Source organism: Neolamprologus brichardi, chromosome 4 (genome assembly GCF_056152115.1).
Source record: "Neolamprologus brichardi isolate AB-2024 chromosome 4, ASM5615211v1, whole genome shotgun sequence".
NCBI lineage: Eukaryota > Metazoa > Chordata > Actinopteri > Cichliformes > Cichlidae > Neolamprologus > Neolamprologus brichardi.
The window spans coordinates 2,295,858-2,309,579 of record NC_142107.1 but is presented as its reverse complement, the minus strand read 5'-3'; the positions used below and the strand labels follow the sequence as shown (position 1 = coordinate 2,309,579).

The following is a 13,722-nucleotide window of genomic DNA, read 5'->3' as shown; positions in this document are numbered from 1 at the left end:
GCTATTAGGAAATTGATGTAATGCCATGCTATTTATTATAACAAATGACACGTGGATTGCAAAAAGAGGAATAAAAGACACGTGTTCTTTGCACCCTGATCGCCCCCTGGCAGGTGAACTTTCAGAGCTGTATTATTCCATGTCTGTTTGATGTGACATTGACACGGGGCTGGATATCATCTGGTTTTAATGCAGCGTTATAATAACAAGTGTGCAGGATCTGGGTGTAAGTCTATATAGTAAACCTAGTCTTTTGAAATGAGCTTGTATAATATTGTTCGCTCTAAGTGACATTTTGGGAAAAGCTTCTATTGGTATGTTTCATTTCAAGGGTTTAAAACTGGAAAAATGTCAAAAAATAAGATTCAATGAACAAACCCAACTATAAAGAAAGCAATGCCTTGTGAAGGTGTGAAAATGTCAGAGTCATAAAAAGCCATCACTATATAACTCCTTCAGTATTAGAGTAACACATTGGTGTGGAGCCGGAATTTGTTTGGAAGTCATTTTCACTCCAATATTGCAGCAACAGGTGAGCATGAGACTCTGAGCACAGCACACTGGCTCAAAGTCTTTTTAAAGCTGGTTCTTTAAGATGTGCTGATAAAAAAAGTGCTTGGAATAAATTACAACTTTAATGAAAAACGTTTCAGGAATAATTTAACATTTGGGGAAGTATATTCTGTTTGGTATGCTTCATTTCAAGGCTTTCAAATAGGAATAAGTGCATAATTAAATGAAATGGTTAATATCCGGTTAGTTTCTCTAACTCAACTTGTTTGCGCGTTTAGCTGCAGCAGAAAAGCTTCTTACATTTGACATTACATTCTTACATTATATAAGAATGAAGCACTTGCTTCTGTGAGTCTGATGAGAACATTGGTAGGGGAGACCGGGGATAGTTGTAACATTTTTGACATTTCTGTCTGTAAATTAGAGCTCTTTTAAGGTAGTGGATTCAAAATGTAGGTCGGCACGGTGGTTAGCACTGTTGCTGCACAGCAAGAAGGTCCTGAGTTCAATTCCAACATCAGGCCGGGGTCTTTCTGTGTGGAGTTTGCATGTTCTCCCCGTGTTTGCGTGGGTTCCCTCCGGGCACTCCGGCTTCCTCCCACCATCCAAAGACATGCAGCTTGTGGGGATAGGTTAATTGGATAATCCAAATTGTCACTAGGTGTGAATGTGCGAATGAATGTAAGTGCGAATGGTTGTCTGTCCCTGTGTGTTGGCCCTGCGACAGACTGGCGACATGTCCAGGGTGTACCCCGCCTCTCGCCCTATGACAGCTGGGATAGGCTCCAGCGCCCCCCCACGACCCTGAAAAGGATAAGCGGAAGTGAATGGATGGATGGATGGATTCAAAATGTAATGCAAAGTATTTACATGTCTCAGCTATTAAATAGTGCAGCTATTTTCTCTGCAGCACAATTACCCATTGCATGATATGGCCTCAAACACAAAGAGTGAAATGTTACAATTAACCCCATAGTCTGGGTTAGTTGTAACATATCCTGGGGTGAAATGTAACACAATGAAACAAGGGTACTAACAAAACATTAACATGTAATCTTTGTTTATTCAACACATGAATGCACTTAGAGCCATTTATGTGTGTGTGACAGAATGCAGAAATCTAGCTTTTGATGGCTTTTCATGGCTGTGTTTCCCTGTGTGTCAGTTTATCCAGGCCCCAGTTTAGTTTTGTTATATTTTTGTGCCATTCTGCAATAAAGTAGCTTTTTGAGTTTTATTCCTGCATGGTGAGTTTTGCGTTTGGGTCCTTCTCTTGCCTGCACACAGCCGAAACATGACAAACTGTGCAGACTTTAAGATTATTTGCAGGCATATGGTTAATATTAGCAGTACTCACCTTTTCCTGGATGTCTTCTCAGCAGGATGTGGATCAAAAAAGCAAAATGAGCTCAGCACACGAAGTGTTTCTAATATATGCAACTGATTAACCCCTTAACGCTTAGTGTATCATATTTGATACAGTTTTTTGTGAGTTTTTGAGGCATCGACATCATTGCTGTGATTTTTTTCCCCCATTAAAAATCGAAATAAATTGCACAATACATTTTTAAGCAATTGTTACAAAAAAAGTCAGATGTAGCAAACACGATACAAATATGGAAATTAAAATGTAATTATTTTTTTTAACTAATTTGTCAGATGGTTCATTAACTAGAATTTTATGGCAATTATTTTATATTTCAAGCTTTAATGGTTTAAATCACAAATGTTATTGAATCATTTAGAGGAAGTTGTACAATTTACATTTTTCTTTTCTTTGTATGATACTTTGGTTTGCTGCTACCGTGTGTGGATAATGCCCAGACTTTGTTCATGAATTTAAATCTGAAATTTTCTTTCTCTTGTTTTATTTAAAAGCTTGAGTTGCTTCAGACTTTATACAAACTTTAATCACCATATAAAAAATGATTATACAACAATGGAAATGAAGCTACCGACAACTTTGTAAAGTATTTATATGAATTATACTTTGCTGGCTGCAATATGATGCTTATTGCAGAACAAACAAGAATACATAAATAAATGATAAGCCATGCTTTTTCTGATTTACCCATTGAGAGTACCAAAGGAGTCATGATTTATTCAAGCGCTGTGCGTCTGAACATCCATCAAGTCTTATTAAACACATGAGGAAACCCATCGTGATGCTGAGGTATAATACCCCATGCTAACCTATGTTGATGTAGGGTGTCTGCAGAGGTAATTCAGTTTGTTAATCAGGCACCACCACACTCAATTCTGTTTCCTCTGAAATCACATACTTGCTAGTGGAACAGAGCCAGATTTGAGGAGAAAAGAAGTCCTCATCTATCAGTCCCATTTCCCTTTGTATCCATCCTGGATAACTGCATTGCAGAAAATAACAGGAAAGTGGTGCATTTGTGAAAAATGTGCTTGAGGAATAACAAGAAACAACAAGTATTTTGAAGTCTATGTTTTACACTTGTTAGCGAAGTGTTTCTGGAATCATTAAAAAAGAAAAGTTGGCTTGTCTCGGCCATGTTCAGACATACAGACGTGTTTTTCGCAGAGTTTACTGGGTTCTATCAGAGTGCTTGAGTGTGCATCAGGCTATAATCTTTTGATAACATTGCAGTAACACACCAGACCCTGGCTTGTTGTCCTGCTGACATCAAAGAAAGCACCAGAGGCTGAATATGATGATTGATATTGCTCCAGCACACCTCTTCTCTGTTAGCAACCATTTTCCTGAAAGGTCTTGCAGAAATGTCAAACAGTGAAAGCTTTTTTATTTACATTTGATCAGCAGTTCTATTCAGTGTCGTGTTGGGCATCTGGCCCTCCTGCTGCAGAAGAGCATATAATTGTATAATTATAACAAGCAGAGCCTCCCTTTTTTTGGTAACTTAGACATAGAAAACACATTAGCCTTGTTGGACAACACTGGGCATTATATTAGTCTGTGTATGTAAATAGGAATTTATTTGCACAGCAAGTCCTGTTAATGAAGCAGATGCTGTGAGAACATTTAAAGCATGTTGCTGCATACAAAATAAGCTAATGTCTTTTAAAATGATCTTTGGTCATGGCAAGAATAAGAAAGTTAATAAGAAACACAGACCTCCTCATTTGAGATTCAGTCCATGATCCCTTTGTCTTGCAGTCTATAACCCTCACTGTTGTCCAGGGTATGCTGACTTTTGGGGTCTTGCTTGGCTTCTGGCTCTGTCACACCTGGGATAACCCCTTCACGCTACCTTCACGCTCACATAGCTGAATGTCAAAATCGTGTCAGGACAGACACAGTCTTCAATAACACAGGGAATTTATTTACAAGGGAACAGTGCAACAATAGTCTAACAAAAAGTCCACAGTATTGATGATCGTGTGCGTGAGTGTCCTCGCTAAGTCTCTCCACAGGAGCTCTCCCAGGCTCAGTTTGCCCTCTGCTTTTTCAGAGGGGTTTCTCTGCAGGTGTCTGCACACAGAAGACAACAGAAAGTTTTCCAAACAGATTACAGAGCCAGACAAGAAGCATGGAAGCCAGAGTCACTCTGACTGCGAGCGATTCAACAATACAGCAACGACTGAAGCTCAGCAGCTCCATAAGTAGTGGCTTTGAGGAGGGCTCAGGAACAGGTGTGTGATGATCAGCAGGAAAATTGGAAAAGCTGTAAAACCTGTGAAAATGGAGAAAGAGCCAGGTGCTGCTAATCGAATACACCTGATTAATTGATCATCTGAAAGTGAATGCACCTCTACGAAAGGAGAAGTTTTGTCAGTTTGCAGGTCTGGAACAATTGAGTCAGTGTTAATGCAATACCAACAAGGAAAGACATCAGCTTCACATCAATCAGGGGAGGGTTATAAAGTCACGTCGAAACCATTTGAAGGCCAGACCGTGCAATGCCTGTAGTAACTGCCAAACCCCCAAGAGCTACGTCTCAGACTCTACAAAAGATTTTTTTTTTTTTTTATAGGAAGATACTTGATTTTTTTTTACTAATGCTTTCACCTGATACTTTAAGTTTTTACAGTAATACTGTAATTTCTAGAGTGTGTATATAGGGGCACTTAAGTTTTTACAGTAATAGTGGAATTTCTGCAGTAAGTTATTTTGCAAAATTATAATATATTTGACCAGGGGCGATTCTAGGATCAGAGCTTTGGGGGTGCTGAGCACCCAGAGAGCTGCCCAGCCAGGCAAGGTAAACTTTACTCGTCACAATGAGACTTCTTCCCTGTCTCTGTCAGTCCCTGCATCCTCCTGAGTTCCCTCTGACTGTCTCCTTGGTGCATTTAAACCCCTGTTCCTCCCTGTCCTCGTCCTCTGTTGTCTTCAACAGTCTCCGTTATCAGTCATCATAATTTTACCCTCTCTGTGCAAATCTGCAAATTTCTTTATTAAATCATAAGATTCTTAAATTCATCAAGTCTCTCTGTGCCTGGGTCCTCGTCACAAAACATGACATCACTGTTTTGTACATTTTAACACAATTGAATCCCCACATTTGTGAAAGAAAAGCAAAACACTTTTTTGAAAAGTCTGTAACAAAACCATCAAATCTGATCAAGGTTATTTAAATGCTGCCAAAGAAGAATGGATTGGAATTAAAAAAAAACAAACAAACATCCTAACCTTAATTACTGCGGGAGAATAATGAATGATGCTCACAGTGAGTAAAAAGTAAACTGAGTGCATTTTTTGGACAGAGATTCACTTTTAAAGTGTATGTATAATATAAAATGGATACATAAAAATACACTCCAAAAATAGAAGAGTCCTTGAAATGTACAAAATATTATTAAAAAAATTAGAAACATTCAGACACCTTGGCCTATGGTACAATGTATGCAATGTATGAAAATATGTTTACTGCAGATACTATGGCTCTGCAGATTTTTTCTTCTCTTTTAACCTATGTCGCCTCAGCTTGAGGTTGGCAAATCTGTCTATCACATTTTGGTGGTCAAGTCTCTCAAGCATCTCTTTCTCAACTGACATCACAGCCAGGTGCTGGAGTCTGCTTTGACCCATGGTCTTTCTCAGCCAGGTATGGAGCTAACTTAAGACACTAAAAGACCTTTCACAGCTACAGCTGCTAACTGGGTTTGTTAGGGCAACCTGAATAACAGTTTTCAGTGTGGGGAAGAGGTGATTATCCAGAAGATTGTACAATGTTAACATATCTGGAATGGCACCAGCCTCACTCTTGAGCTTCAAAAAGTTTTTGGCAACCGTGACTTCCTTTGACTGAAGCTCAATATGGTAATGCAGTGCCAGGGGTGACAACACAGTTTGTTTTGCAGATTATGTATAGCAGCTTTAATATTGGGAGAACACAACTTCCAGATTGTATGAGTAAAATTAGTTGTTTTGTTTTTTGTCTTTGCCAGTTTAACAATTTCTGTTTTGCCTGTTAGTATCCCCTGTCTGTTTATATATATATATATATATATATATATATATATATATTATTATTAGTGATTAATAATAATAATAATAATAACAACAACAATAATATATGTTATATATATATATATATATATATATATATATATATATATATATATATTATTATTAGTGATCTTAATAGTATTTTTTAATCTAATTGAATACAATCTATTTGTGTATGATTGTCAGTCCAAAGAAAGAGAGAGGAAAGAGGAAAACCTGAGGAGAAAGTACAAGGTCAGGAAGAACCAGGTATATATATATATATATATATATATATATACACATACATACATACATACATACATACATACATACATACATACAAGTGTTGAACAACTAACACACAGCCATGTTCCTGTTTAAATAGATGAAAGGGCTTATTTTTCTTCCCCTGTTTGGCCTTCTTTAGTAAAAGGCCAAAAGTTAGACTCCATTTCATTTTATTCTAAAGCTGGTCAGTTTGAAAACCACCCTGAAAATGTACATCTCCCAGTCTCAATGGAACTGATGCAACGATTTCTTCTTCTAGCACAGACTCCTTCAGCGTAGAGATAGTTTTAGGCATTTTTAGATTTTTAGGCTCTTTCAAAGAATATCTCGCGCATCTTATGTATCTTTGTAACACCTAACCCAGTGAGGCTCTGTTAGTGTGCAAGAAACTTCTTTAACCTGGGAAACTAAAGAAAAAGAAGGCGTAGGCAGAAACAAAATGCTGCTGGTAACAGCTTTGGTGAGATGAGGCAACCTTGTAGTAATTCAAATAGAGTTCACCCAGTGCTGTGTTGTATCAGTGTATGAAATGTGGTGTGAAGCACTTTATGGCACTTCCCTACAAGCTTTGAAACACTTGGACATATTCACTTCATTCTTACTCCCCCGCAGCACACGGCATCGTGGCACAGCTGTGCTAAAAACATCCCCGCAAATCATCCATTATGACACACAAAGTCCTTTCAGAGAGGTCGGACCTAAACCACTGCAGAGCTGAACCAGTGATGCCCACCCACTGCTACATTCTGCTTTTACAGTCTGTCGGCTTGCAAAAGCAGGTGCGGTCTTTCAGCGGCTCCGGACGATCTGGTCAATCCCAAAGATCGATCTGGTGACGAAGATTCGTCTTCTCAACTCCATCGTTATACCTACTGCAATCTGTACTTGTGAGACGTGGAAAACATCAGCCAGAAGACTCAATGTGGCCCAACAGCGATGGCTAAGAGGGAACCTGGGCGTCTCTTACCGGGACCATGTCACCAATGAAGAAGTACACCGTCGGACTGCCACACGTCCCCTCCAGGACATTGTGACTGAGCAGCATGTGCGCTTTGGAGGTCACGTTCTATGCCATCCCCCACACCGACTGCCCAAGATTGCCATCATGTGGAACCCACCCCAACCAAGATGGAAACCAGGCCGCCCCTGTACAACATGGTGGAGGACTTTCATCGATGATTTACGCACCACAGACATTGCATGGGATGAGGGCGAAGCAGCTGGAGCTGATTGAGTACGTTGGCGGACATTTGACGCCCAATGCGCCAAATGGCGCAGGAGGACCTAACTAACTAATCAGAATAATAACCATTATGACATGACATCATCACACAGTTACTACAGATTTGTTGGCTGCACATCCATGATGTGACTCGCCCATTCCAACACATCCCAAACATGCCCTATTGGTTTGAGATGTGATGACTATGGAGGCAAACTCATGGTCATGTTCAAGAAACCAGTGTGAGATGATATGAGCTTGACATGGTGTATCATCCTGGTGGAAGCATTAATACTCAGATAGGGTGGTGTTTAAATGATGCTGAGTCAGTTCCAAGGTGTCTGAAGTGTGTCAATAATTTTTGTTTTTGCACCAAATTTTGACCCTATCATCTGAATGTCAGAACATAACTTGACACCCATCAGTGGAGGGAACAGTTTTCCAGTCTTCTGTTGTCCAATTTTGGTGAGCTTGTGCAAACTCTTCCTCAGTTTTCTCAGTTTCACCCAGAGAACTGCCACATACTGGATATTTTCTATTTTTCAGACCATTGCCTGTAAACCCGAGGGACTGGTTGTGTGAGAAAATCTCAGTAGATTACCAGTTTTTGAAATATTCACTTAATTTCACTTAGTTTGAACTCCAGCAGGTAGCCTTGAGCATGTCAGCAAACTTAAATGCATGTAGTTGCTGCCATGTGATTGGCTGATTACATAGTTGTGTTAACAAGCAGTTGAACAGGTGTAACTAACAAACTGGTTTCTGGAAAATTAATCTTGGTTATTATCTATACATTGTTTTGTATGCATGAACATTTTTTTTTATTTTTAATTTAAAAATGTTATTATTCACACTTTGAGTTTTTAAAAAAAAAAAGATTATTAAGTATGAATTAAGAGGAGCCATGCAATGCCTTTTTTTGAAATAAAAGAAAAAACTCAGCTGTTTTTCATTTATTTGAAGCAATGTTGAGAAAAATGCACCACAAATAATTCTGCCACACTGACATGATTTGTGAGAAAAGCTGTGTTTAATTTGCAACCCATAAAACTCTCAGTACGTTATGCAGATGTTACAGACAGTCCGATTCAAGAACTCGCGTGTGTTGTGTCACATTCAAACCTACCAAACCTATTATTCTGACCTTTCGTGGTAATCTGAAGCATACAGTTTTAATCTGGTACTTAAATTACATAATTACACATCAGGTACAAAATGTAGACTTTTAAAAAAGTTAATAAAATAGAATCTAGCCATTGTTCCCAAATAATGTATCAGACACATCCTTCATGTATGATCACTTAATTTGGTAAATAGTGATTTTAAACAGTGACGTCAAATGACAGAACATAAAACAGCGAGGACAGATACAGTGTGTGCAACTAACAGGGACTCTGAAAAGCATCAGTGACAAATTTAAAACACTGAAAACAGTTTATTGTAAATCAAAAGCTTATCGTCGAGTTTGAATAGAGAAAAAAAAAAGTTATTTCTGGTTTGCTCATCCTTCCGCCCCATCGGAGAAAGCTATCACGGTGCAGCTCCAGAAATGGTGATTACTCTGACTTAAACAGATACTAAATATTCAGGAAGCGCTCCTGCTTCTGGCGGCTACTTTATACAATTTTCAGGGAATGCTTTGAAGCATGATTGCCATTAACACTTTGCCTATCTTCAAGTCTTCGATGAAAGAACAGCCTCGTGCACGATTTTTTTAAATCAGCAAAATTTCAATCCAACTCGAGTGAAAAAGACATACACTACACACTCACTCTCCCACACACTGGAGCAGCAGATGTGGAGATAAAAAAAAAGCCCTCTCCTTTATTGCTGTGCAAGCCACTGAGGTGGTAAAAACATGTTTTCTGTGCTTTCTTAACATTTCCTCATGATGTTTTATTTCCCTCCACAGAGCAAACTAACCACTGGAAAATGCACATTTGAAAAGAATGGGGTTTCACAGCTCCAACCCCCCCCCCCCCCCCAGACCAAACCTTTAGTCATGAAAGTCCCCATACATACTCTTCACCAGTCCAAGTACAGATGAGAACAAAATTATTATCACCTGTATGAAATGTCTAATTTTCCCTATTGCTTTTGTAACAGAGCAATCTTGATAATCCCAAAGCAAGGATATACAAAGTGGTCACAGCATTTCCAGGTGTCAACAACTGGAGTGAGAAGTATCATCAAGAAATTAAAAGAGAGTCACAGAGTACAGAACGAGCCTGGCAGACGTAGGAAGCCAAAGATCTCAAAGACTCTGGAAAGAAAACTTGCCAACAACTGCCAAGACACCATTGAATGACTTAGTCAAGTAGGGAATTGTAGTCTCCAAGAAGACTATCACTCGAACCATGTGCAGGAGTGGATTGGGAGGTTGCAGAGCAAGAAAAACGTCTGCAGAAGAGACAGATGAAAGTATGTTACTAACAACTTGGAGAAATAATAAGCGTACTGGAAGCGTGTCCTTTGGTCAGATGAGATGAAACTAGAACTCTTCGGCCACAGAGACTCTGCTTACATTGTAGGCCTACAACCAAAGAACACCGTCCCCACAGTGAAACACGGTGGTGGGATTATTAGGCTGTGGGGATGCTCCAGTGCATCTTGAACTGAGAATCTCATCAATGTGGAAGGAACTTTATCTTCCAACACAGGAATGACCCAAAACACACATCGCTCCTGGGGAAGAACTCGACTGAGAAGCCCAAAGTGAATATTATTGACTGGCCTACACAAAACCCTAAATTGGATCCTACATAAAATCTGTGGGATGAACTGAAGACCAAGTTCCATGCCAGAAGGCCATCGAATCTGTAGGAGTTTGAGAGATTCACCAAAGAAGAACAGGCAGGTGGTTATCCAGCAAAAAGGATTCACATTCGACTTTTTACATCGACTGGGATAATAATTTTGGCCCCGATAAGTAAAATAACGTAAGGATCCAAAATAAAACTAGGATGTTTGGAAAAGCTTTGTTAAAAATTGCCTGCTCTGTGTATCAGTACTTTGGAAAAAGGGGAGGCTAATAACTCTGTCCTCATCTGTATCTGTTGTTGCCCAATTTGTACAATGCAATTGTTCCAAATGAGCTCTGGTCACTTTGGACAGATATGGAAAAGTGTACAAAAAAGAAAGTGCAACAAAATATAATATTTAACTGATAATACAGCCGGTTAACAGTGCTGTGTTAGTATAGTTTTTGCAGCGCTTTAGAACAATCTTACACATCATCGCCCATTAACTGTAAACTGTTCTTTAGTCAATCAGTACATGCCACACTCCACAATGGACTAAAACTATGCAAATTCACCATATCAACCTCCACAAAAAGTTGATCATAAACTCAAACATGTTGTGTAGTAACAGCAGACAGCAGTGTAAAAACAACACAAAAAGTGCAGGAAACAAATCACATTACAGCAGTATTTTCCCTTAGTAATTCATCTCTGCATAGATTTCATTTAAGACACACACAGGTGAGAACTTAGAACAGTACTATGAAGGGGAGAGAGAAGATGTACTTTGATTCGCCGACGCCTCCAGCTGTGGGCTTCTCCCGGTGCGTGGGTGTGGAGGGATCAGTAGAGAGCTCGGGTGTTCAGCAGTCATTCAAGGCTCTCACAGAGGCACTTATAACGGGATATAAAAGGAAACAATTAGTATTTGATCACCTGTCAAACAGGAAATCAGCATTAGCATTGGTAACAAAGAAAAAGCTGGCTTCAACTGACATTTTGACACGTGTGGCTGCATTTGCTGGAATTTAATAGCTTACACCTAATCCGTCAATTGGAATTCATTCCACAGTTTCAATTAGTGCATTACAGCAGCAGGAATGTTTGGCCAATCCGCTTCCACTGCCACCACTTCTTTGTTCACCAAAGGCAGTTTCTCATTTTAAAACCAAGCTGACATAAGAAAAACATCAACCATGCCGCTGACATTAGCTCTAATTTGTGCTTTTTGTTTTTTTAGACCAGACAAACTGAAAGGATTTTATTTACAATTCCACATAACATAATAATTAATTTCAGAGTGCAATGTGACCTTTAAAACAAGCCTCAGGGAAAGCTCCGTGCCTACCCAGTGAGGTGGTACTGTATCGCGTTCGCTGCAGAGTGGCGTAACCCGGCTTCTCTGCCAGCAGGACGCGGTGAGCTGGAGGGATCGTGACTTCTCCGTTCCTCTGCAGGGAGGAGCACCTGCGAAATGTCAAATCTAGTTTCGTCTGGATGTTGCTGGAGCTGTGAGCGCGTTTGATGTCGACAGGGTCATGACTTCCAGCCTTTCCGTTGACCAGCTGGACTTTGCAGTTATGGCCATCGCAGTTGGGCCCACCGGCGCCTTTCCTCTCTTCTAGTGCCGCAGCGGTCAGAGTCCCGTTGGAGAGGGACAGCTTGGCTAAATTGCTACTCGCCAGCCTTCCCAGATCTTCATGGTCTTTCAGGCGCTTCTCTTGCCCCTTGACTGGTGACCTTGGAATGTCTTTCTTCAAGAAACCGGGCTTAAAAAAAGAGAAGAGACTTTCTTGGCTCCGACCATCATGTCCTCTTTGCACCCTCCTGTCCTCAGGCTGAAGGACCATCTGTAACAAGTCTTTTTGTACTCTGGGAGTCGCCCCTATTTGGACCTTAGATCTTCTCAGTGTAGAATCTCTGCTCGGGGGTGCGCTGTGGCTGAACTGACCGCCTAGAATGGCCCCTCTCTGTAGCTGGAACTCCAGGGTCCTGCCCTGGTCTGGCCTCGCTCTCTTAGATGATCTCCTTCTCAGAGAATCATCATCTCGAGCTTTGACATCTTTGCTGCCATTACCGCCTCCATGGCCGATATTTCTCTCTGCAAAAGTTCTGCTCTGTCCCTCTGGTATTTTGGGGGAGTAACAACTTTCAGAGCTGACTCTGTCTGTACAGCTGAGGCTGCTGCCGCTCGGTGAACTGCAGTCCTGTCCTGCTTCAAAGACTCTTCCATGGGCGTTTCTTTGTGGCGGGGTAGCCACCAGCGTGATGATGGGGTCTTTGGTACATCTTGGACGCCGACCGGACTCGAGGTACTCCACCAGCTCTCCAGATTGAGTCTGGGCAGAGTGCTTGATACGGTCTCTGGAACCAAAGGACCACCTCAGTGGGAGAACTTTGTTCAGGGTGTCCTTGGGCTTAGTTGGTGATCTCATGCTTACACTCCTGCCCTGGTACCCTCTGACAAACTGATTGTTTTCTGACCCATCTATAGGAGACAAGACATGAGACAAAGTTTAAAAAAAGAAATTGACATGACCTGAATAGATTATTGCAAAAAAATTCATACGCTTCCAAGGAGGAGGAGAGTTTAGGATGATATATTTGTAAAAATCTGGTAAAATTGATCTAGTGTGCTCATTTCCAGCTTCATACTTTTCATTTGTTTTTACTAGAGTGCCTTTGCATGATTCACAAAGTCAAAATAGTCCTTATTTAAAATCGGGGGAAAACTTATTTGTAGGTCTCCTGCGTTACACAAAAATGAACAATCTCTGACTTTCATAGTAGTTTCATTTTGATGGAGAGAGACAGAACATCAAAGAAAAATGCAGAAAAACACATCACATAAACATTATCTATTGATTTGCATGTAACTGAGTGAAATAAGTATTCAACAACCAAACCAGAGTCTGACTCTCAGAGATTGTGGTTGTGTTAGATTGGTGTGAATAAAGCACACAGAATACATTTCATCCATCCCAACCTCTCCACCACCTTGGGCAAGACCCAAAAAACTGTCAAAGGACGTCAGGGTCAAGATTATAGACCTGCACGAGGTTGGAATCACATCAAGATCATCAGCAAGAACAACAATAAAATACTAACTCAAAACAAGGAATTGTTTTCTCCTTTTGTTAAGAAGAGAAAGGAGTTAACCAAGCTTTCCATAGCTTATCATTGAGACTGGAAGCATTTGAATACGAGTCCAAAACTTTGGTAACAATGTAGCAGTGTAAACTATAAAATCCACCTCATCTTTTACTCTTAAAGGTTTTTTTTTTTTTTGCCTTCTTGAGTTTTATACAACATATACAAACTATACACATTAGTCCAGATACCTACATGTTTCCACTGTTTTGGGAGGTTCATCTCTAAACACTGGCAACTCAGGAGATTCAGGGGCTTGTACAGCTCCCAGAGATCCTGGCACAGGTCCTCCTGACACCACACTGCCCCTCTTACTGCCCCCTGTCAGCCGGACCAGCCAGTGGTCAGAGGCGGACGAGCTGGTGGAACCTAAACAGAGGAATGAA

General features: G+C 40.4%; 1 protein-coding gene across 2 annotated transcripts in view; it reads right to left on the bottom strand.

Moving 5' to 3' along the window:
• Positions 1 to 8,456: 8,456 nt before the first annotated feature.
• usp43b (ubiquitin specific peptidase 43b) overlaps positions 8,457 to 13,722 on the bottom strand; it is a 94,904-nt gene continuing 89,638 nt past the window's right edge. For both annotated transcript variants that reach the window (XM_087839583.1, XM_087839584.1), the window contains 3 exons: positions 13,532 to 13,705; positions 11,535 to 12,674; positions 8,457 to 11,080 (listed from right to left, as the gene is read on the bottom strand). In XM_087839583.1, the coding sequence (XP_087695709.1) occupies positions 11,070 to 11,080; positions 11,535 to 12,674; positions 13,532 to 13,705 (1,325 nt within the window). In that variant the 3' untranslated portion in view covers positions 8,457 to 11,069. The remainder of the gene's footprint in view (positions 11,081 to 11,534; positions 12,675 to 13,531; positions 13,706 to 13,722) is intronic.